Consider the following 24,191-nt stretch of genomic DNA (forward strand, 5'->3'; position numbering starts at 1 on the left):
CAGGAGAACTTTGTTATACGGAGGCTCAATAATAATCAACTCCTGGTCTTTACCATCAGCTGGTCCTCTGAATTGCCATGGGGCTGGGGTTGCTGTTAAATTGTGGTTCTTGTTTCCTCAAGGCTTTCATGAAATAAAAATTAGTAGGAAGGAGGCAAGGAGAGTTGGAAGGAAAAAGTCAAGTGAGAAGGCAAAAGAAACTGGGAATCTCAGTTTCCGTGAAAACGCCATGGTTTACCATGGGGATGGTTTCTTTCCTTGCAGTTCCTAAGGGTGAATCGGAACCACTTGGGAGAGCTGTGACCTGTGGTCAGCTCTATTTTTGACTGCAGGTGACTTCCTGTTCTGATTTTGCTTTCTGAATGCCTAGGAAATCAAGGAAAAGCGGACATTCCCTCCCTTCCCAATTGTAGCTTCTCATGCCGCCGTTCCGCAAGGAGTAGAGGTTCCCCGTGTTTCTGTGTAGAATCTCCCAATACTTGCATATCTTCTTCCAGCTCGTTTTGGAGTCCGGTGAAACATATGGGAAATTTGCAGGAGATTGAGTCCATCAGCCAGGCACCAGTCTGGAAAGATTTGTGGCCATGTACACATAAAGAGACCATAGTTGTCCGCTAACTGTATACATACGGCATCCGGGAATATAAACTCACAGCCTTTGCCTTCAAAACCACATGCTACCTACCCAGGGAGGTAGAGGCGTGGTTCACGACATGTGGGTTGTGACCCGGAGGAGTCTGCCAACTTTTGGCAGGTGGGCAGCTAGAGGTGAATTGGGTGCCTGCTGCAGTTTCCTTTCTCTGAGATTGCCTTGGGTGTACACATGCACATACTCTCTGGGCCATAATATATACCCGGCGTGGAGCTGGAGTAATGCTGATGAAGACTTGGACCCATACATAGACATATTCCTGTCTTGTCATTTTGCGGGCACATTCTTCCATCTGTCTTTATTTGAAATACATTACAGATACATGTGTATATATTTCATGGACCCATGAAAGTTTTGTAATTTCTATCAACCATGTGTGTGTCCTGCAGCCCCAGTGGGGAAAAGAGACCGTCTGCAAATAGGTTGATCTAGCCAGGGAGGTTATAGGTGGTGGTGTTTTGTTTTGTTTTGTTTTGTTTTTTGGTCCTTTTTCTAATACAACAAAATGTTTAATGAGCAAATTCGTCTTAGCAAATATGAAAGTGCCACAGAGAGGAGGAGAGGGACAGGGCCCACGGGGTGGGGGGCAGGCCCGGGAGACTAGAGAGAATCAACTAGGGAAGAAACCAGGACACCGGGGCGAGGACCAGAGGCCAGGAGGACGGGACCTGTGGTCCTGAGAGGGAAGGGGCAAGGTACCGGGCCGGACAACCAAATTCAAAAGAGTCTGGCCGTCAAATAGAAACACGCCGTGTTTCCACGGTGGGGAAGGGTAAGAGACAGGGGGTATCCCGCAGAAGACTGCTTCAGGGAGGGGATGTGGGGGTCCGACCCCGCCCCGCTGTCTCCCCCTGCCCGCCCTTCCCCCTGTGTCTGTGCGTGCGTGCGTGCGTGCATCTGTGCGGGTCCGCGTGCGCACTTCCCCGGGCCCCGCCCTGCCCCGCCCCGCCCCGCCCCGCCCCGCCCCGCGCCCAGCCCACCCCCAGCCTTCATTGCTGCCATTCCAGTTGCTGCCGGCTGTCATTCGGCTCACACTCCTCTGCCCATCGTCTTCAGAGCGGGGGGGGGAAATGGGGGGAGCAGGAGGGGGGAGACGCCCCCAGCCAGCTCCGCCGCTGCGCTGCCCCGCCACCTCTACCAGAAGTCCCGGCGGTGGTAAGAGTCGGGGTCACAGTATTTTGTGACGACCACTCTGTTGGCGAACTTGCGACCCGCCAGGCCCTGCACGGCTTTCTGGCAGTCAAACACAGAGGTGAACTCCACGAAGATCTTCCCGCAGCCGGGCACCTCCACGCCGTCCACGGGCCGTGGGATCTCCATGGACTGGACGAGCCCGTACTTCCCGCACTCGTCGCGCACGTCCTCCACGATCTCCTCGTACTCCTCGTCGTCCAGCAGCTCGGCGGGCAGCACCATGTTCATCAGGCACAGCACCTCCGTCGGCTGCCCGCCCATCTGCACCTGCGAGCTCATCAGGCCGGGCACTTGCAAGGTCACGGGGGTCTGGCTGATGGTGCTCAGCGTGGCATTCTTGGCGCCCACACTCGCCCTCTGGACCAGCAGCTTCTTGTCTCCCAGCTGCATCCCGTTCAGCCCCGCGGTGGCCTGGTCCGTGACCTTGATGTCCACGTACTCACAGAAGGCGTAGCCCTTGGACAGCCCGGTGGCGCTGTCCTTGACCAGGTTGAAGGCCTTGAGCGGCCCGAACGACGCCAGCAGCTCTTTCACCTGGTCGTCGTTCAGGTAGTTGGGCAAGCCCCCGATGAACAGCTTGTGTGCAGAGTCCGGGACCACGGTGGACACGACTCCAGGCACGTAGACCGAGGGGCTCTCCGACATGCCCGGCAGGGGCTGGTAGTCATGAGGCCTGCGGATCTTCAGCGACTGGCCCTGGAAGATGATGCCGTCGAAGGCCATGGCCTGGGTGGTCTCGTCCACCGAGCGGAACTCTAAGAAGGCAAAGTTCTTGTCCTGGTTGATCTGCACGGCCAAGACGGGGTTGCCGGGGGCCTGCGTCAGCCCCCCCAGGCGCATCTGAGCGTTGAAGAAGTCCATCATGGCCTCCTCAGTGACGCCGAAGGGGATGTTGCCCACGTAGAGGCGCCGGGCCTGTCTGGTCATCTGGCTCCCGACCACGGGCACCGGCGTCGGGCTCACAGCCAGACCGTCGGGGGTCATGGTGGGGAGGAGGGCGGTGGCTGGAATCTGACCCGCAGCTTGCATGGCCTTGTACTGCATGGGGCTGATGTGCTCGAAGCCCGGCGGCGGCACGTCCCAATATCTGCGGGCCTTCTTCTTCTCGTGGCAGGGGGAGCGAATCAATCCACCGTGCTCCTCTTTAGCGCCTCTGGTCAGAGCTTTGCTGCGGCGCCGCCTGTCCCGGGAGGCGCCGTGCCGGTCCCGGTTGCGGCGGTCCCGGCTCCGGCTGCGACGCTTGCGGTCCCGGCTCCGGGAGCGGCTGTGGCTGCGCTTGCGGTGCCGGTTCTCCTTGTCGCGCTCTTGCTTACTCTCGTTGAGCTGCCGCTCGAACTCGTCGAAGTCCGACATGCTGAGGCGGCCGCCTAGGGCGCTGTGCAGCTCTGGGTTCCCTGGCCGCGCGCCCGCTCAGACTGCTTTGGCTACTTCCGGCCGCCGCCTCCTACCCTAACCTAATCAAGGCCTGGCTGCCCGCCCCGCCCCGCCCCGGCTCCACCCCGGTTCCGCCCCTGCCCGCCTGCGCGCCCGCCAGGTGCCCCTCCCCCCAGGGTCTGGCTGCCAGACCCGTCGGCCACTTCCGGACCCCAGGGGAAAGCATCCGGAGCGGTGACTGTGGCTGCTTCCGAAAACACCCCAAGAGAGGGTTTCACCGACTCCCCCAACGCTTCCCAACTTTTCGGATATTAGCTCTTCCACGCTCGGATGTTATTGGAGGTCCTCGCCTTCCTCTGCACCCAGCCCCCTCTAGGAATCGGCTTCTTCTGAAAATTCAAACCGTCCCCTTACTGCCTGCGGGGATGCTCCCCGCTCTTCTCCGCCGGCCCAGTGTGGCCAGGCCTTTCGCGTATAGTCACTCCTTTTAAGGCATCAGACAGTTCATAGTGGAGAGGAACCTTACAAATGGGATGAGTGTGGCAAGGCCTGTCGTGTAAAAATCACTCCTTTGAAGGCATCAGACAGTTCATACTGGTGAGAAACCTTACAGATGTGATGCGTGTGGAAAAGTCTTTGGTTAAAAACCACACCTTCGACATCATTGGAGAAGTCATACTGGAGAGAGACCTTTCAGGTGTCATGAGTGTGGCAAGTGTTTCAGTCAAAAGTCACACCTTACAAGTCATCGGAGAATACATATAGAGAAACCTTTCAAATGTTTCGAGTGTGGAAAATCCTTTACTCAGGTCTCAGCACTCACTGAACATCAGAAAATCCATACATGAGAGAAACTTGTGTGAATGTGGTATATGGTAGAAGTCTTTAAAACTCAAATTTGAACTTCACACGCTACTGTTGGTCAGAGAATTCATACTACTGAGAAACCATACAAATATCAGGAGTGTGGCAACACCTTAGGCTTGATGAGAACATTCATACCGGATAGAAGCCAGATATATATGTGTTTATTAGTCAGGGCTTTAGAACATGAATTCCTTCGAGAAAGATTCTTCACCAGCTTCACAAACGTGACAAAAGAAAAGAACCCTATCCTTAGAGCTCACGTCTCGCCGGTAGGCTCAGAGGATTTATCCTGGAGGAAACACACAGCAATGTCATGCGTGCGGCAAGGATCTTGCCCAAAAGTCACAAGACAGGAATGTAGTGGAGCCATACTTCCCTGGCTCAGTGGTTGTGGCAAATCCTTTACGTCTTTCTATGTATTCTCTGATGACTTTAGTTCAGATACTCAGTAACTGCAGTAAGTCCATATTTGAAGAGGAGCCAGAGAGATCTTTTCGTGTAAAAGAAACCCAAATTCTAACTCAGCAAAGATGTTTCTTTAGGACAGTAGTCCACCACTTTTATGTTCTCCTGGCTTTCTGTATAAAGTCACTATTTCTTGCCACCACCCCTCCCCCAAAGTTACCACTGGGTCATTCTGATCATTTTTATGCTTCTCTTTTCTATAGTTCCCTCTTTATGTGAAATATTTAATGAGCAAGATAAAGGCCCTAATCCTCACTTCCTTGACCACTCACCTTCTCTTATACACCCCCACGGATAAATGAGGAAGCCATGTGTTTCCCACTCTTTGATAAGTTCTGTAAGTTAAGCTTCCCTTCTTCCTTGTTCTAAGGATACACAGGAGAACTTTGTTATACGGAGGCTCAATAATAATCAACTCCTGGTCTTTACCATCAGCTGGTCCTCTGAATTGCCATGGGGCTGGGGTTGCTGTTAAATTGTGGTTCTTGTTTCCTCAAGGCTTTCATGAAATAAAAATTAGTAGGAAGGAGGCAAGGAGAGTTGGAAGGAAAAAGTCAAGTGAGAAGGCAAAAGAAACTGGGAATCTCAGTTTCCGTGAAAACGCCATGGTTTACCATGGGGATGGTTTCTTTCCTTGCAGTTCCTAAGGGTGAATCGGAACCACTTGGGAGAGCTGTGACCTGTGGTCAGCTCTATTTTTGACTGCAGGTGACTTCCTGTTCTGATTTTGCTTTCTGAATGCCTAGGAAATCAAGGAAAAGCGGACATTCCCTCCCTTCCCAATTGTAGCTTCTCATGCCGCCGTTCCGCAAGGAGTAGAGGTTTCCCGTGTTTCTGTGTAGAATCTCCCAATACTTGCATATCTTCTTCCAGCTCGTTTTGGAGTCCGGTGAAACATATGGGAAATTTGCAGGAGATTGAGTCCATCAGCCAGGCACCAGTCTGGAAAGATTTGTGGCCATGTACACATAAAGAGACCATAGTTGTCCGCTAACTGTATACATACGGCATCCGGGAATATAAACTCACAGCCTTTGCCTTCAAAACCACATGCTACCTACCCAGGGAGGTAGAGGCGTGGTTCACGACATGTGGGTTGTGACCCGGAGGAGTCTGCCAACTTTTGGCAGGTGGGCAGCTAGAGGTGAATTGGGTGCCTGCTGCAGTTTCCTTTCTCTGAGATTGCCTTGGGTGTACACATGCACATACTCTCTGGGCCATAATATATACCCGGCGTGGAGCTGGAGCAATGCTGATGAAGACTTGGACCCATACATAGACATATTCCTGTCTCGTCATTTTGCGGGCACATTCTTCCATCTGTCTTTATTTGAAATACATTACAGATACATGTGTATATATTTCATGGACCCATGAAAGTTTTGTAATTTCTATCAACCATGTGTGTGTCCTGCAGCCCCAGTGGGGAAAAGAGACCGTCTGCAAATAGGTTGATCTAGCCAGGGAGGTTATAGGTGGTGGTGTTTTGTTTTGTTTTGTTTTGTTTTTTGGTCCTTTTTCTAATACAACAAAATGTTTAATGAGCAAATTCGTCTTAGCAAATATGAAAGTGCCACAGAGAGGAGGAGAGGGACAGGGCCCACGGGGTGGGGGGCAGGCCCGGGAGACTAGAGAGAATCAACTAGGGAAGAAACCAGGACACCGGGGCGAGGACCAGAGGCCAGGAGGACGGGACCTGTGGTCCTGAGAGGGAAGGGGCAAGGTACCGGGCCAGACAACCAAATTCAAAAGAGTCTGGCCGTCAAATAGAAACACGCCGTGTTTCCACGGTGGGGAAGGGTAAGAGACAGGGGATATCCCGCAGAAGACTGCTTCAGGGAGGGGATGTGGGGGTCCGACCCCGCCCCGCTGTCTCCCCCTGCCCGCCCTTCCCCCTGTGTCTGTGCGTGCGTGCATCTGTGCGGGTCTGCGTGCGCACTTCCCCGGGCCCCGCCCTGCCCCGCCCCGCCCCGCCCCGCCCCGCCCCGCGCCCAGCCCACCCCCAGCCTTCATTGCTGCCATTCCAGTTGCTGCCGGCTGTCATTCGGCTCACACTCCTCTGCCCATCGTCTTCAGAGCGGGGGGGAAATGGGGGGAGCAGGAGGGGGGAGACGCCCCCAGCCAGCTCCGCCGCTGCGCTGCCCCGCCACCTCTACCAGAAGTCCCGGCGGTGGTAAGAGTCGGGGTCACAGTATTTTGTGACGACCACTCTGTTGGCGAACTTGCGACCCGCCAGGCCCTGCACGGCTTTCTGGCAGTCAAACACAGAGGTGAACTCCACGAAGATCTTCCCGCAGCCGGGCACCTCCACGCCGTCCACGGGCCGTGGGATCTCCATGGACTGGACGAGCCCGTACTTCCCGCACTCGTCGCGCACGTCCTCCACGATCTCCTCGTACTCCTCGTCGTCCAGCAGCTCGGCGGGCAGCACCATGTTCATCAGGCACAGCACCTCCGTCGGCTGCCCGCCCATCTGCACCTGCGAGCTCATCAGGCCGGGCACTTGCAAGGTCACGGGGGTCTGGCTGATGGTGCTCAGCGTGGCATTCTTGGCGCCCACACTCGCCCTCTGGACCAGCAGCTTCTTGTCTCCCAGCTGCATCCCGTTCAGCCCCGCGGTGGCCTGGTCCGTGACCTTGATGTCCACGTACTCACAGAAGGCGTAGCCCTTGGACAGCCCGGTGGCGCTGTCCTTGACCAGGTTGAAGGCCTTGAGCGGCCCGAACGACGCCAGCAGCTCTTTCACCTGGTCGTCGTTCAGGTAGTTGGGCAAGCCCCCGATGAACAGCTTGTGTGCAGAGTCCGGGACCACGGTGGACACGACTCCAGGCACGTAGACCGAGGGGCTCTCCGACATGCCCGGCAGGGGCTGGTAGTCATGAGGCCTGCGGATCTTCAGCGACTGGCCCTGGAAGATGATGCCGTCGAAGGCCATGGCCTGGGTGGTCTCGTCCACCGAGCGGAACTCTAAGAAGGCAAAGTTCTTGTCCTGGTTGATCTGCACGGCCAAGACGGGGTTGCCGGGGGCCTGCGTCAGCCCCCCCAGGCGCATCTGAGCGTTGAAGAAGTCCATCATGGCCTCCTCAGTGACGCCGAAGGGGATGTTGCCCACGTAGAGGCGCCGGGCCTGTCTGGTCATCTGGCTCCCGACCACGGGCACCGGCGTCGGGGTCACAGCCAGACCGTCGGGGGTCATGGTGGGGAGGAGGGCGGTGGCTGGAATCTGACCCGCAGCTTGCATGGCCTTGTACTGCATGGGGCTGATGTGCTCGAAGCCCGGCGGCGGCACGTCCCAATATCTGCGGGCCTTCTTCTTCTCGTGGCAGGGGGAGCGAATCAATCCACCGTGGCTCCTCTTTAGCGCCTCTGGTCAGAGCTTTGCTGCGGCGCCGCCTGTCCCGGGAGGCGCCGTGCCGGTCCCGGTTGCGGCGGTCCCGGCTCCGGCTGCGACGCTTGCGGTCCCGGCTCCGGGAGCGGCTGTGGCTGCGCTTGCGGTGCCGGTTCTCCTTGTCGCGCTCTTGCTTACTCTCGTTGCGCTGCCGCTCGAACTCGTCGAAGTCCGACATGCTGAGGCGGCCGCCTAGGGCGCTGTGCAGCTCTGGGTTCCCTGGCCGCGCGCCCGCTCAGACTGCTTTGGCTACTTCCGGCCGCCGCCTCCTACCCTAACCTAATCAAGGCCTGGCTGCCCGCCCCGCCCCGCCCCGGCTCCACCCCGGTTCCGCCCCTGCCCGCCTGCGCGCCCGCCAGGTGCCCCTCCCCCCAGGGTCTGGCTGCCAGACCCGTCGGCCACTTCCGGACCCCAGGGGAAAGCATCCGGAGCGGTGACTGTGGCTGCTTCCGAAAACACCCCAAGAGAGGGTTTCACCGACTCCCCCAACGCTTCCCAACTTTTCGGATATTAGCTCTTCCACGCTCGGATGTTATTAGCTCTTCCACGCTCGGATGTTATTGGAGGTCCTCGCCTTCCTCTGCACCCAGCCCCCTCTAGGAATCCGGCTTCTTCTGAAAATTCAAACCGTCCCCTTACTGCCTGCGGGGATGCTCCCCGCTCTTCTCCGCCGGCCCAGTGTGGCCAGGCCTTTCGCGTATAGTCACTCCTTTTAAGGCATCAGACAGTTCATAGTGGAGAGGAACCTTACAAATGGGATGAGTGTGGCAAGGCCTGTCGTGTAAAAATCACTCCTTTGAAGGCATCAGACAGTTCATACTGGTGAGAAACCTTACAGATGTGATGCGTGTGGAAAAGTCTTTGGTTAAAAACCACATCTTCGACATCATTGGAGAAGTCATACTGGAGAGAGACCTTTCAGGTGTCATGAGTGTGGCAAGTGTTTCAGTCAAAAGTCACACCTTACAAGTCATCGGAGAATACATATAGAGAAACCTTTCAAATGTTTCGAGTGTGGAAAATCCTTTACTCAGGTCTCAGCACTCACTGAACATCAGAAAATCCATACATGAGAGAAACTTGTGTGAATGTGGTATATGGTAGAAGTCTTTAAAACTCAAATTTGAACTTCACACGCTACTGTTGGTCAGAGAATTCATACTACTGAGAAACCATACAAATATCAGGAGTGTGGCAACACCTTAGGCTTGATGAGAACATTCATACCGGATAGAAGCCAGATATATATGTGTTTATTAGTCAGGTCTTTAGAACATGAATTCCTTCGAGAAAGATTCTTCACCGGCTTCACAAACGTGACAAAAGAAAAGAACCCTATCCTTAGAGCCCACGTCTCGCCAGTAGGCTCAGAGTATTTATCCTGGAGGAAACACACAGCAATGTCATGCGTGCGGCAAGGATCTTACCCAAAAGTCACAAGACAGGAATGTAGTGGAGCCATACTTCCCTGGCTCAGTGGTTGTGGCAAATCCTTTACCTTTTCCTATGTATTCTCTGATGACTTAATTCAGGTACTCAGTAACTGCAGTAAGTCCATATTTGAAGAGGAGCCAGAGAGATCTTTTTGTGTAAAAGAAACCCAAATTCTAACTCAGCAAAGATGTTTCTTTAGGACAGTAGTCCACCATCTTTTTGGTCTCCTGGCTTTCTGAAGAAGGTCACTATTTCTTGCCCAACAGCAACCACAAAAAATTACCACCGGTTAATTCTGATATTTTTTATGCTTCTCTTTTCTATAGTTCTCTCTTTATTTGAAATATTTAATGAGCAAGATAAAGGCCCTAATCCTCACTTCCTTGACCACTCACCTTCTCTTATACACCCCCACGGATAAATGAGGAAGCCATGTGTTTCCCACTCTTTGATAAGTTCTGTAAGTTAAGCTTCCCTTCTTCCTTGTTCTAAGGATACACAGGAGAACTTTGTTATACGGAGGCTCAATAATAATCAACTCCTGGTCTTTACCATCAGCTGGTCCTCTGAATTGCCATGGGGCTGGGGTTGCTGTTAAATTGTGGTTCTTGTTTCCTCAAGGCTTTCATGAAATAAAAATTAGTAGGAAGGAGGCAAGGAGAGTTGGAAGGAAAAAGTCAAGTGAGAAGGCAAAAGAAACTGGGAATCTCAGTTTCCGTGAAAACGCCATGGTTTACCATGGGGATGGTTTCTTTCCTTGCAGTTCCTAAGGGTGAATCGGAACCACTTGGGAGAGCTGTGACCTGTGGTCAGCTCTATTTTTGACTGCAGGTGACTTCCTGTTCTGATTTTGCTTTCTGAATGCCTAGGAAATCAAGGAAAAGCGGACATTCCCTCCCTTCCCAATTGTAGCTTCTCATGCCGCCGTTCCGCAAGGAGTAGAGGTTCCCCGTGTTTCTGTGTAGAATCTCCCAATACTTGCATATCTTCTTCCAGCTCGTTTTGGAGTCCGGTGAAACATATGGGAAATTTGCAGGAGATTGAGTCCATCAGCCAGGCACCAGTCTGGAAAGATTTGTGGCCATGTACACATAAAGAGACCATAGTTGTCCGCTAACTGTATACATACGGCATCCGGGAATATAAACTCACAGCCTTTGCCTTCAAAACCACATGCTACCTACCCAGGGAGGTAGAGGCGTGGTTCACGACATGTGGGTTGTGACCCGGAGGAGTCTGCCAACTTTTGGCAGGTGGGCAGCTAGAGGTGAATTGGGTGCCTGCTGCAGTTTCCTTTCTCTGAGATTGCCTTGGGTGTACACATGCACATACTCTCTGGGCCAAAATATATACCCGGCGTGGAGCTGGAGCAATGCTGATGAAGACTTGGACCCATACATAGACATATTCCTGTCTCGTCATTTTGCGGGCACATTCTTCCATCTGTCTTTATTTGAAATACATTACAGATACATGTGTATATATTTCATGGACCCATGAAAGTTTTGTAATTTCTATCAACCATGTGTGTGTCCTGCAGCCCCAGTGGGGAAAAGAGACCGTCTGCAAATAGGTTGATCTAGCCAGGGAGGTTATAGGTGGTGGTGTTTTGTTTTGTTTTGTTTTGTTTTTTGGTCCTTTTTCTAATACAACAAAATGTTTAATGAGCAAATTCGTCTTAGCAAATATGAAAGTGCCACAGAGAGGAGGAGAGGGACAGGGCCCACGGGGTGGGGGGCAGGCCCGGGAGACTAGAGAGAATCAACTAGGGAAGAAACCAGGACACCGGGGCGAGGACCAGAGGCCAGGAGGACGGGACCTGTGGTCCTGAGAGGGAAGGGGCAAGGTACCGGGCCGGACAACCAAATTCAAAAGAGTCTGGCCGTCAAATAGAAACACGCCGTGTTTCCACGGTGGGGAAGGGTAAGAGACAGGGGATATCCCGCAGAAGACTGCTTCAGGGAGGGGATGTGGGGGTCCGACCCCGCCCCGCTGTCTCCCCCTGCCCGCCCTTCCCCCTGTGTCTGTGCGTGCGTGCATCTGTGCGGGTCCGCGTGCGCACTTCCCCGGGCCCCGCCCTGCCCCGCCCCGCCCCGCGCCCAGCCCACCCCCAGCCTTCATTGCTGCCATTCCAGTTGCTGCCGGCTGTCATTCGGCTCACACTCCTCTGCCCATCGTCTTCAGAGCGGGGGGGGGGAAATGGGGGGAGCAGGAGGGGGGAGACGCCCCCAGCCAGCTCCGCCGCTGCGCTGCCCCGCCACCTCTACCAGAAGTCCGGCGGGGTGTGGTAAGAGTCGGGGGGTCACAGTATTTTGTGAACGACCCACTCTGTTGGCGGAACTTGCGGGACCCGCCAGGGCCCTGCACGGCTTTCTGGCCACGTCCAAAACACAGAGGTGAAAAACTCCACGAAATCTTCCCGCCAGCCGGGGCACCTCCACGCCGTCCAACGGCCGTGGTTATCTCCATGGATGGACGAGCCCGTACTCCCGCAAACCTTCGGTCGGCGCCACGTCCTCCACGACTCCTCGTAACTCCTCGTCGTCCAGCAGCTCTGCGGGCAGCACCATGTTCATCAGGCACAGCACCTCCGTCGGCTGCCCGCCCACTGCACTTGCGAGCTCATCAGGCGGCACTTGCAAGGGTCACCGGGGGTCTGGTGAGGTGGCTCAGCGTTGGCATTTCTTTTGGCGCCCACACTCGCCCTCTGACCAGCAGCTTCTTGTCTCCCAAAGCTGCATCCCGTTCAGGCCCCGCGGTGGCCTGGGTCCGTGACCTTGATGTCCAGTACTCACAGAAGGCGTAGCCCTGGACAGCCCGGTGGACAGCTGTCCTTGACCAGGGAAGGCCTTGAGCGGCTCCGAACCGACGCCAGCAGCTCTTTAACCTGGGTCGTCGTTCAGGTAGTTGGGCAACCCCCGATGAACAGGCTTGTGTGCAGGAGTCCGGGGACCACGGTGGACACGGCTCCAGGCACGTAGACCGAGGGGCTCTCCGACATGCCCGGCAGGGGCTGGTAGTCATGAGGCCTGCGGATCTTCAGCGACTGGCCCTGGAAGATGATGCCGTCGAAGGCCATGGCCTGGGTGGTCTCGTCCACCGAGCGGAACTCTAAGAAGGCAAAGTTCTTGTCCTGGTTGATCTGCCCACGCCAAGAACGGTGCCGGGGCCTTGCGATCAGCCCCCCAGGCGCATCTGAGCCGTTTGAAGAAGTCCATTCATGGCCTCCTCAGTGACGCCGAAGGGGGATGTGCCCACGTAGAGGGCCGGGCTGTTCTGGTCCATCTGCGTCGACCACGGGACCGTAACGTCGGGCTCACAGCCAGGACCGTCGTGGGTCTAATGGTGGGGACGGAGGCGCGGTGGCTGGAATCTGCCCCGCAGCTGCATGCTTGTACTGCATGGGCGCTGATTGTGCTCGAAGCCGCCCGCGGCACGTCGCCCAATATCTGCGCGGCCTTCTTCTTCTCGTGGCAGGGGGATGCGAATCAATCCACCGTGCTCCTCTTTAGCGCCTCTGGTCAGGGCTTTGCTGCGGCGCCGCCTGTCCCGGGAGGCGCCGTGCCGGTCCCGGTTGCGGCGGTCCCGGCTCCGGCTGCGACGCTTGCGGTCCCGGCTCCGGGAGCGGCTGTGGCTGCGCTTGCGGTGCCGGTTCTCCTTGTCGCGCTCTTGCTTACTCTCGTTGAGCTGCCGCTCGAACTCGTCGAAGTCCGACATGCTGAGGCGGCCGCCTAGGGCGCTGTGCAGCTCTGGGTTCCCTGGCCGCGCGCCCGCTCAGACTGCTTTGGCTACTTCCGGCCGCCGCCTCCTACCCTAACCTAATCAAGGCCTGGCTGCCCGCCCCGCCCCGCCCCGGCTCCACCCCGGTTCCGCCCCTGCCCGCCTGCGCGCCCGCCAGGTGCCCCTCCCCCCAGGGTCTGGCTGCCAGACCCGTCGGCCACTTCCGGACCCCAGGGGAAAGCATCCGGAGCGGTGACTGTGGCTGCTTCCGAAAACACCCCAAGAGAGGGTTTCACCGACTCCCCCAACGCTTCCCAACTTTTCGGATATTAGCTCTTCCACGCTCGGATGTTATTGGAGGTCCTCGCCTTCCTCTGCACCCAGCCCCCTCTAGGAATCCGGCTTCTTCTGAAAATTCAAACCGTCCCCTTACTGCCTGCGGGGATGCTCCCCGCTCTTCTCCGCCGGCCCAGTGTGGCCAGGCCTTTCGCGTATAGTCACTCCTTTTAAGGCATCAGACAGTTCATAGTGGAGAGGAACCTTACAAATGGGATGAGTGTGGCAAGGCCTGTCGTGTAAAAATCACTCCTTTGAAGGCATCAGACAGTTCATACTGGTGAGAAACCTTACAGATGTGATGCGTGTGGAAAAGTCTTTGGTTAAAAACCACATCTTCGACATCATTGGAGAAGTCATACTGGAGAGAGACCTTTCAGGTGTCATGAGTGTGGCAAGTGTTTCAGTCAAAAGTCACACCTTACAAGTCATCGGAGAATACATATAGAGAAACCTTTCAAATGTTTCGAGTGTGGAAAATCCTTTACTCAGGTCTCAGCACTCACTGAACATCAGAAAATCCATACATGAGAGAAACTTGTGTGAATGTGGTATATGGTAGAAGTCTTTAAAACTCAAATTTGAACTTCACACGCTACTGTTGGTCAGAGAATTCATACTACTGAGAAACCATACAAATATCAGGAGTGTGGCAACACCTTAGGCTTGATGAGAACATTCATACTGGATAGAAGCCAGATATATATGTGTTTATTAGTCAGGGCTTTAGAACATGAATTCCTTCGAGAAAGATTCTTCACCAGCTTCACAAACGTGACAAAAGAAAAGAACCCTATCCTTAGAGCTCACGTCCCGCCGGTAGGCTCAGAGGATTTATCCTGGAGGAAACACACAGCAATGTCATGCGTGCGGCAAGGATCTTGCCCAAAAGTCACAAGACAGGAATGTAGTGGAGCCATACTTCCCTGGCTCAGTGGTTGTGGCAAATCCTTTACGTCTTTCTATGTATTCTCTGATGACTTTAGTTCAGATACTCAGTAACTGCAGTAAGTCCATATTTGAAGAGGAGCCAGAGAGATCTTTTCGTGTAAAAGAAACCCAAATTCTAACTCAGCAAAGATGTTTCTTTAGGACAGTAGTCCACCACTTTTATGTTCTCCTGGCTTTCTGTATAAAGTCACTATTTCTTGCCACCACCCCTCCCCCAAAGTTACCACTGGGTCATTCTGATCATTTTTATGCTTCTCTTTTCTATAGTTCCCTCTTTATGTGAAATATTTAATGAGCAAGATAAAGGCCCTAATCCTCACTTCCTTGACCACTCACCTTCTCTTATACACCCCCACGGATAAATGAGGAAGCCATGTGTTTCCCACTCTTTGATAAGTTCTGTAAGTTAAGCTTCCCTTCTTCCTTGTTCTAAGGATACACAGGAGAACTTTGTTATACGGAGGCTCAATAATAATCAACTCCTGGTCTTTACCATCAGCTGGTCCTCTGAATTGCCATGGGGCTGGGGTTGCTGTTAAATTGTGGTTCTTGTTTCCTCAAGGCTTTCATGAAATAAAAATTAGTAGGAAGGAGGCAAGGAGAGTTGGAAGGAAAAAGTCAAGTGAGAAGGCAAAAGAAACTGGGAATCTCAGTTTCCGTGAAAACGCCATGGTTTACCATGGGGATGGTTTCTTTCCTTGCAGTTCCTAAGGGTGAATCGGAACCACTTGGGAGAGCTGTGACCTGTGGTCAGCTCTATTTTTGACTGCAGGTGACTTCCTGTTCTGATTTTGCTTTCTGAATGCCTAGGAAATCAAGGAAAAGCGGACATTCCCTCCCTTCCCAATTGTAGCTTCTCATGCCGCCGTTCCGCAAGGAGTAGAGGTTCCCGTTGTTTCTGTTGTTAGGAATCTCCATACTTGCATATTTCTTTTCCAGCTCGTTTTTGGAGTCCGGTGACATTATGGAAATTTGCAGGAGGATTAGTCCATCAGCCAGGCACCCAGTCTGGAAAGATTTGTGTGGCCATGTAACATAAAGAGACCCATAGTTGTCCGTGCTAAACTGATATACATACGCATCCGGGATATAAACTCACAGCCTTTGCCTTTCAAAACCACATTGTACGCTACCCAGCGGATGAGGCGTGGTTCACGAACATGGTGGGTTGTGACCCGGAGGAGTCTGCCCAACTTTTGCAGGTGGGCAGCTGAGGTGAATTGGTGCCTGCTGCAGTTTCCCCCTTTCTCTCGAAGATTGCCTGGGTGTACACATGGCACACTCTCTGGGCCATAATAATATACCGGCGTGGAGCTGTGAGCACATGCTTGGATTGAAACTTGGGGAGACCCATTACTATAGAATATTCCTGTCTCGTCATTTTGCGGCACATTCTTCCAATCTTTGTCTTATTGAAATACATTACAAGATACATTGTGTATATATTTTCATGGACCCATTGAAAATGTTTGTAATTTTCTATCAACCATGTCATGTTGTGTCCTGCAGCCCCAGTGGGGAAAAGAGACCGTCTGCAAGGTTGATCTCAGGCCAGGGAGGTTATAGGTGGTGGTATCGCCGACGCGTATGTTTTGTTTTGTTTTGTTGTTTTTGGTTTCCTTTTCTTAATACAACAAAATGTAATGAGCAATCGTCCTTTAGCAAATATTGGAAAGTTGCCACAGAGAGGAGGAGAGGGACAGGGGCCCACGGATTTTACGAATGCCAGGGCCCCAACATTTGGACAGCAACCCTAGGTGGGGGGCAGGCCCGGGAGACTAGAGAGAATCAACTAGGGAAGAAACCAGGACACCGGGGCGAGGACCAGAGGCCAGGAGGACGGGACCTGTGGTCCTGAGAGGGAAGGGGCAAGGTACCGGGCCGGCCAACCAAATCAAAAGAGTCTGCGCCATTCAAATAGAAACACGCCGTGTTTCCACCGGTGGGGAAGGGTAAGAGACAGGGGATATTCCCGCAGAAGACTGCTTCAGGGACGGGATGTGGGGGTTCCGACCCCGCCCCCGCGTCTCCCCCTCCCGCCTCCCTGTTGTATCTGTGCGTGGTGGCCCATGCGTGCATCTGTGTTGGGGTTCTGCTGTGCGCACTTTCCCGCCCCGCCCCGCCCCGCCCCGCGCCCAGCCCACCCCCAGCCTTCATTGCTGCCATTCCAGTTGCTGCCGGCTGTCATTCGGCTCACACTCCTCTGCCCATCGTCTTCAGAGCGGGGGGGGGAAATGGGGGGAGCAGGAGGGGGGAGACGCCCCCAGCCAGCTCCGCCGCTGCGCTGCCCCGCCACCTCTGCCAGAAGTCCCGGCGGTGGTAAGAGTCGGGGTCACAGTATTTTGTGACGACCACTCTGTTGGCGAACTTGCGACCCGCCAGGCCCTGCACGGCTTTCTGGCAGTCAAACACAGAGGTGAACTCCACGAAGATCTTCCCGCAGCCGGGCACCTCCACGCCGTCCACGGGCCGTGGGATCTCCATGGACTGGACGAGCCCGTACTTCCCGCACTCGTCGCGCACGTCCTCCACGATCTCCTCGTACTCCTCGTCGTCCAGCAGCTCGGCGGGCAGCACCATGTTCATCAGGCACAGCACCTCCGTCGGCTGCCCGCCCATCTGCACCTGCGAGCTCATCAGGCCGGGCACTTGCAAGGTCACGGGGGTCTGGCTGATGGTGCTCAGCGTGGCATTCTTGGCGCCCACACTCGCCCTCTGGACCAGCAGCTTCTTGTCTCCCAGCTGCATCCCGTTCAGCCCCGCGGTGGCCTGGTCCGTGACCTTGATGTCCACGTACTCACAGAAGGCGTAGCCCTTGGACAGCCCGGTGGCGCTGTCCTTGACCAGGTTGAAGGCCTTGAGCGGCCCGAACGACGCCAGCAGCTCTTTCACCTGGTCGTCGTTCAGGTAGTTGGGCAAGCCCCCGATGAACAGCTTGTGTGCAGAGTCCGGGACCACGGTGGACACGACTCCAGGCACGTAGACCGAGGGGCTCTCCGACATGCCCGGCAGGGGCTGGTAGTCATGAGGCCTGCGGATCTTCAGCGACTGGCCCTGGAAGATGATGCCGTCGAAGGCCATGGCCTGGGTGGTCTCGTCCACCGAGCGGAACTCTAAGAAGGCAAAGTTCTTGTCCTGGTTGATCTGCACGGCCAAGACGGGGTTGCCGGGGGCCTGCGTCAGCCCCCCCAGGCGCATCTGAGCGTTGAAGAAGTCCATCATGGCCTCCTCAGTGACGCCGAAGGGGATGTTGCCCACGTAGAGGCGCCGGGCCTGTCTGGTCATCTGGCTCCCGACCACGGGCACCGGCGTCGGGGTCACAGCCAGACCGTCGGGGGTCATGGTGGGGAGGAGGGCGGTGGCTGGAATCTGACCCGCAGCTTGCATGGCCTTGTACTGCATGGGGCTGATGTGCTCGAAGCCCGGCGGCGGCACGTCCCAATATCTGCGGGCCTTCTTCTTCTCGTGGCAGGGGGAGCGAATCAATCCACCGTGCTCCTCTTTAGCGCCTCTGGTCAGAGCTTTGCTGCGGCGCCGCCTGTCCCGGGAGGCGCCGTGCCGGTCCCGGTTGCGGCGGTCCCGGCTCCGGCTGCGACGCTTGCGGTCCCGGCTCCGGGAGCGGCTGTGGCTGCGCTTGCGGTGCCGGTTCTCCTTGTCGCGCTCTTGCTTACTCTCGTTGAGCTGCCGCTCGAACTCGTCGAAGTCCGACATGCTGAGGCGGCCGCCTAGGGCGCTGTGCAGCTCTGGGTTCCCTGGCCGCGCGCCCGCTCAGACTGCTTTGGCTACTTCCGGCCGCCGCCTCCTACCCTAACCTAATCAAGGCCTGGCTGCCCGCCCCGCCCCGCCCCGGCTCCACCCCGGTTCCGCCCCTGCCCGCCTGCGCGCCCGCCAGGTGCCCCTCCCCCCAGGGTCTGGCTGCCAGACCCGTCGGCCACTTCCGGACCCCAGGGGAAAGCGTCCGGAGCGGTGACTGTGGCTGCTTCCGAAAACACCCCAAGAGAGGGTTTCACCGACTCCCCCAACGCTTCCCAACTTTTCGGATATTAGCTCTTCCACGCTCGGATGTTATTGGAGGTCCTCGCCTTCCTCTGCACCCAGCCCCCTCTAGGAATCCGGCTTCTTCTGAAAATTCAAACCGTCCCCTTACTGCCTGCGGGGATGCTCCCCGCTCTTCTCCGCCGGCCCAGTGTGGCCAGGCCTTTCGCGTATAGTCACTCCTTTTAAGGCATCAGACAGTTCATAGTGGAGAGGAACCTTACAAATGGGATGAGTGTGGCAAGGCCTGTCGTGTAAAAATCACTCCTTTGAAGGCATCAGACAGTTCATACTGGTGAGAAACCTTACAGATGTGATGCGTGTGGAAAAGTCTTTGGTTAAAAACCACACCTTCGACATCATTGGAGAAGTCATACTGGAGAGAGACCTTTCAGGTGTCATGAGTGTGGCAAGTGTTTCAGTCAAAAGTCACACCTTACAAGTCATCGGAGAATACATATAGAGAAACCTTTCAAATGTTTCGAGTGTGGAAAATCCTTTACTCAGGTCTCAGCACTCACTGAACATCAGAAAATCCGTACATGAGAGAAACTTGTGTGAATGTGGTATATGGTAGAAGTCTTTAAAACTCAAATTTGAACTTCACACGCTACTGTTGGTCAGAGAATTCATACTACTGAGAAACCATACAAATATCAGGAGTGTGGCAACACCTTAGGCTTGATGAGAACATTCATACTGGATAGAAGCCAGATATATATGTGTTTATTAGTCAGGGCTTTAGAACATGAATTCCTTCGAGAAAGATTCTTCACCAGCTTCACAAACGTGACAAAAGAAAAGAACCCTATCCTTAGAGCTCACGTCTCGCCGGTAGGCTCAGAGGATTTATCCTGGAGGAAACACACAGCAATGTCATGCGTGCGGCAAGGATCTTGCCCAAAAGTCACAAGACAGGAATGTAGTGGAGCCATACTTCCCTGGCTCAGTGGTTGTGGCAAATCCTTTACGTCTTTCTATGTATTCTCTGATGACTTTAGTTCAGATACTCAGTAACTGCAGTAAGTCCATATTTGAAGAGGAGCCAGAGAGATCTTTTCGTGTAAAAGAAACCCAAATTCTAACTCAGCAAAGATGTTTCTTTAGGACAGTAGTCCACCACTTTTATGTTCTCCTGGCTTTCTGTATAAAGGCACTATTTCTTGCCACCACCCCTCCCCCAAAGTTACCACTGGGTCATTCTGATCATTTTTATGCTTCTCTTTTCTATAGTTCCCTCTTTATGTGAAATATTTAATGAGCAAGATAAAGGCCCTAATCCTCACTTCCTTGACCACTCACCTTCTCTTATACACCCCCACGGATAAATGAGGAAGCCATGTGTTTCCCACTCTTTGATAAGTTCTGTAAGTTAAGCTTCCCTTCTTCCTTGTTCTAAGGATACACAGGAGAACTTTGTTATACGGAGGCTCAATAATAATCAACTCCTGGTCTTTACCATCAGCTGGTCCTCTGAATTGCCATGGGGCTGGGGTTGCTGTTAAATTGTGGTTCTTGTTTCCTCAAGGCTTTCATGAAATAAAAATTAGTAGGAAGGAGGCAAGGAGAGTTGGAAGGAAAAAGTCAAGTGAGAAGGCAAAAGAAACTGGGAATCTCAGTTTCCGTGAAAACGCCATGGTTTACCATGGGGATGGTTTCTTTCCTTGCAGTTCCTAAGGGTGAATCGGAACCACTTGGGAGAGCTGTGACCTGTGGTCAGCTATATTTTTGACTGCAGGTGACTTCCTGTTCTGATTTTGCTTTCTGAATGCCTAGGAAATCAAGGAAAAGCGGACATTCCCTCCCTTCCCAATTGTAGCTTCTCATGCCGCCATTCCGCAAGGAGTAGAGGTTCCCCGTGTTTCTGTGTAGAATCTCCCAATACTTGCATATCTTCTTCCAGCTCGTTTTGGAGTCCGGTGAAACATATGGGAAATTTGCAGGAGATTGAGTCCATCAGCCAGGCACCAGTCTGGAAAGATTTGTGGCCATGTACACATAAAGAGACCATAGTTGTCCGCTAACTGTATACATACGGCATCCGGGAATATAAACTCACAGCCTTTGCCTTCAAAACCACATGCTACCTACCCAGGGAGGTAGAGGCGTGGTTCACGACATGTGGGTTGTGACCCGGAGGAGTCTGCCAACTTTTGGCAGGTGGGCAGCTAGAGGTGAATTGGGTGCCTGCTGCAGTTTCCTTTCTCTGAGATTGCCTTGGGTGTACACATGCACATACTCTCTGGGCCATAATATATACCCGGCGTGGAGCTGGAGTAATGCTGATGAAGACTTGGACCCATACATAGACATATTCCTGTCTTGTCATTTTGCGGGCACATTCTTCCATCTGTCTTTATTTGAAATACATTACAGATACATGTGTATATATTTCATGGACCCATGAAAGTTTTGTAATTTCTATCAACCATGTGTGTGTCCTGCAGCCCCAGTGGGGAAAAGAGACCGTCTGCAAATAGGTTGATCTAGCCAGGGAGGGTATAGGTGGTGGTGTTTTGTTTTGTTTTGTTTTGTTTTTTGGTCCTTTTTCTAAAATACAACAAAATGTTTAATGAGCAATTCGTCTTAGCATAATAATAAAGTGCCACAGAGAGGAGGAAGAGGGCAGGGCCACGGGGTTGGGGCAGGCCCGGGAGACTAGAAGAATCAACTAGGGAAAAACCGGACATCCCGGGGCGAAGGACCAGAGGCAGGAGGACGGGACCTGTGGTCCTGAGAGGGAAGGGGCAAGGTACCGGGCGGACAACCAAATTCAAAAAGAAGTCTGGCCGTCATAGAAAACACGCCGTGTTTCCACGGTGGGGAAGGGTAAGAGAACAGGTGGGGGGGTGGGTTTGTTATCCCGCAGTTAAGACTGCTTCAGGGAGGGGCTGTGGGGGTCCGACCCCGCCCTGCTGTCGCCCGCCCCCCGCCCTTCCCTCTGTGTCTGTGGGTGCGTGTGTCTGTGTGGGTCTGTGTGCGCACTTCCCCAGTCCCCGCCCCGCCCCAACCCCAGCCCGCCCCCACCCTTAATTGCTGCCATTCCAGTTGCTGCCGGCTGTCATTCGGCGGTCACTCCTCTGCCCATCGTCTTCAGAGGGGGAAAATGGGGGGAGCAGGAGAGGGAGAAGCCCCCAGCCAGCTCCGCCCCTGCCCTCCCCCGCCGCCTCTACCAGAAGTCCCGGCGGTGGTAAGAGTCGGTCACAGATTTTGTGACGACCACATCTGTTGCGAACTTGCGACCCGCCAGGCCCTTGCACGGCTTTCCTGGCAGTCAAACACAGAAGGTGAACATCCCACGAAGATCTTCCCGCAGCCGGCACCTTTCAAGCCGTCCACGGGCCGTGGGATCTTCCATGGACTGGAACCGAGCCCGAACTTCCCGCACATCGTCGCGCACGTCCTCCACGATCTCCTCGTACTCTCGTCGTCCCAGCAGCTCGGCGGCAGCACCAATGTTCATCAGGCACAGCACCTTCCGTGGCTGCCCGCCCATCTGCACCTGCGAGCTCATCAGGCGGGCACTTGCAAAGGTCACGGGGGTCTGGCTGATGTGCTCAGCGTGGCAATGTCTTGCGCCCCCAACTCGCCCTCTGGACCAGCAGCTTCTTGTCTCCCAGCTGCATCCCGTTCAGCCCCGCGGTGGCCTGGTCCGTGACCTTGATGTCCACGTACTCACAGAAGGCGTAGCCCTTGGACAGCCCGGTGGCGCTGTCCTTGGCCAGGTTGAAGGCCTTGAGCGGCCCGAACGACGCCAGCGCTCTTTCACCTGGTCGTCGTTCAAGGTAGTTGGCAAGCCCCCGATGACAGCTTTGTGTGCAGAGTCCGGAGACCACGGTGGAACACGACTCCAGGCACGTACTATTCGTCGTCTTAACCGAGGGGCTTCTCGACATGCCCGGCAGGGCTGGTAGTCATAGAGGCCTGCGGATTTCTTCAGCGACTGGCACTGGAAGATGATGCCGTCGAAGGCCATAGGCCTGGGTGGTCTCGTCCACCGAGCGGAACTCTAAGAAGGCAAAGTTCTTGTCCGGGTTGATCTGCACGGCCAAGACGGGGTTGCCGGGGGCCTGCGTCAGCCCCCCCAGGCGCATCTGAGCGTTGAAGAAGTCCATCATGGCCTCCTCAGTGTTACGGCCGAAGGGATGTTGCCCACGTAGAGGCGCCGGGCCTGTCATGGTCATCGGCCTCCCGACCACGGGCAGCCGGCGTCGGGGTCACAGCCAGACCGTCGGGGGTCAATGGTGGAAGGAGGGCGGTGGCTGGAAATCTGACCCGCAAGCTTGCAATGGCCTTGTACTGCAATGGGGCTGATTGTGCGAGAGCCTCGGCGGCGGCACGTCCCATATCTGCGGGCCTTCTTCTTCTCGTGCAGGGGGACGATAATCCAACCGTGCTCCTCTTTAGCGCCTCTGGTCAGGGCTTTGCTGCGGCGCCGCCTGTCCCGGGAGGCGCCGTGCCGGTCCCGGTTGCGGCGGTCCCGGCTCCGGCTGCGACGCTTGCGGTCCCGGCTCCGGGAGCGGCTGTGGCTGCGCTTGCGGTGCCGGTTCTCCTTGTCGCGCTCTTGCTTACTCTCGTTGAGCTGCCGCTCGAACTCGTCGAAGTCCGACATGCTGAGGCGGCCGCCTAGGGCGCTGTGCAGCTCTGGGTTCCCTGGCCGCGCGCCCGCTCAGACTGCTTTGGCTACTTCCGGCCGCCGCCTCCTACCCTAACCTAATCAAGGCCTGGCTGCCCGCCCCGCCCCGCCCCGGCTCCACCCCGGTTCCGCCCCTGCCCGCCTGCGCGCCCGCCAGGTGCCCCTCCCCCCAGGGTCTGGCTGCCAGACCCGTCGGCCACTTCCGGACCCCAGGGGAAAGCATCCGGAGCGGTGACTGTGGCTGCTTCCGAAAACACCCCAAGAGAGGGTTTCACCGACTCCCCCAACGCTTCCCAACTTTTCGGATATTAGCTCTTCCACGCTCGGATGTTATTGGAGGTCCTCGCCTTCCTCTGCACCCAGCCCCCTCTAGGAATCCGGCTTCTTCTGAAAATTCAAACCGTCCCCTTACTGCCTGCGGGGATGCTCCCCGCTCTTCTCCGCCGGCCCAGTGTGGCCAGGCCTTTCGCGTATAGTCACTCCTTTTAAGGCATCAGACAGTTCATAGTGGAGAGGAACCTTACAAATGGGATGAGTGTGGCAAGGCCTGTCGTGTAAAAATCACTCCTTTGAAGGCATCAGACAGTTCATACTGGTGAGAAACCTTACAGATGTGATGCGTGTGGAAAAGTCTTTGGTTAAAAACCACACCTTCGACATCATTGGAGAAGTCATACTGGAGAGAGACCTTTCAGGTGTCATGAGTGTGGCAAGTGTTTCAGTCAAAAGTCACACCTTACAAGTCATCGGAGAATACATATAGAGAAACCTTTCAAATGTTTCGAGTGTGGAAAATCCTTTACTCAGGTCTCAGCACTCACTGAACATCAGAAAATCCATACATGAGAGAAACTTGTGTGAATGTGGTATATGGTAGAAGTCTTTAAAACTCAAATTTGAACTTCACACGCTACTGTTGGTCAGAGAATTCATACTACTGAGAAACCATACAAATATCAGGAGTGTGGCAACACCTTAGGCTTGATGAGAACATTCATACCGGATAGAAGCCAGATATATATGTGTTTATTAGTCAGGTCTTTAGAACATGAATTCCTTCGAGAAAGATTCTTCACCGGCTTCACAAACGTGACAAAAGAAAAGAACCCTATCCTTAGAGCCCACGTCTCGCCAGTAGG

The 24,191-nt window shown here is 54.7% G+C and overlaps 2 protein-coding genes and 4 pseudogenes across 2 annotated transcripts; all 6 read right to left on the reverse strand.

Moving 5' to 3' along the window:
* Positions 1-1,750: 1,750 nt before the first annotated feature.
* LOC122453158 (splicing factor U2AF 65 kDa subunit-like) lies at positions 1,751-3,214 on the reverse strand. The gene has a single exon (XM_043487026.1). It carries the CDS (start codon positions 3,197-3,199, stop codon positions 1,787-1,789), a length of 1,413 nt encoding a protein of 470 aa, XP_043342961.1. The 5' UTR covers positions 3,200-3,214; the 3' UTR covers positions 1,751-1,786.
* Positions 3,215-6,668: 3,454 nt separating this feature from the next.
* Positions 6,669-8,133, reverse strand: LOC122453157 (annotated as a pseudogene).
* Positions 8,134-12,273: 4,140 nt separating this feature from the next.
* On the reverse strand, positions 12,274-12,592 carry LOC122452943 (annotated as a pseudogene).
* Positions 12,593-13,179, reverse strand: LOC122452944 (annotated as a pseudogene).
* A 3,395-nt stretch (positions 13,180-16,574) lies between these two features.
* Positions 16,575-18,184, reverse strand: LOC122452946 (splicing factor U2AF 65 kDa subunit-like). Its single transcript, XM_043486759.1, has one exon. It carries the CDS (start codon positions 18,090-18,092, stop codon positions 16,575-16,577), a length of 1,518 nt encoding a protein of 505 aa, XP_043342694.1. The 5' UTR covers positions 18,093-18,184.
* Positions 18,185-21,291: 3,107 nt separating this feature from the next.
* Positions 21,292-23,134, reverse strand: LOC122453156 (annotated as a pseudogene).
* Between the last annotated feature and the right edge of the window lie 1,057 nt (positions 23,135-24,191).

Source organism: Cervus canadensis, chromosome 14, assembly GCF_019320065.1.
Source record: "Cervus canadensis isolate Bull #8, Minnesota chromosome 14, ASM1932006v1, whole genome shotgun sequence".
Classification (NCBI taxonomy): domain Eukaryota; kingdom Metazoa; phylum Chordata; class Mammalia; order Artiodactyla; family Cervidae; genus Cervus; species Cervus canadensis.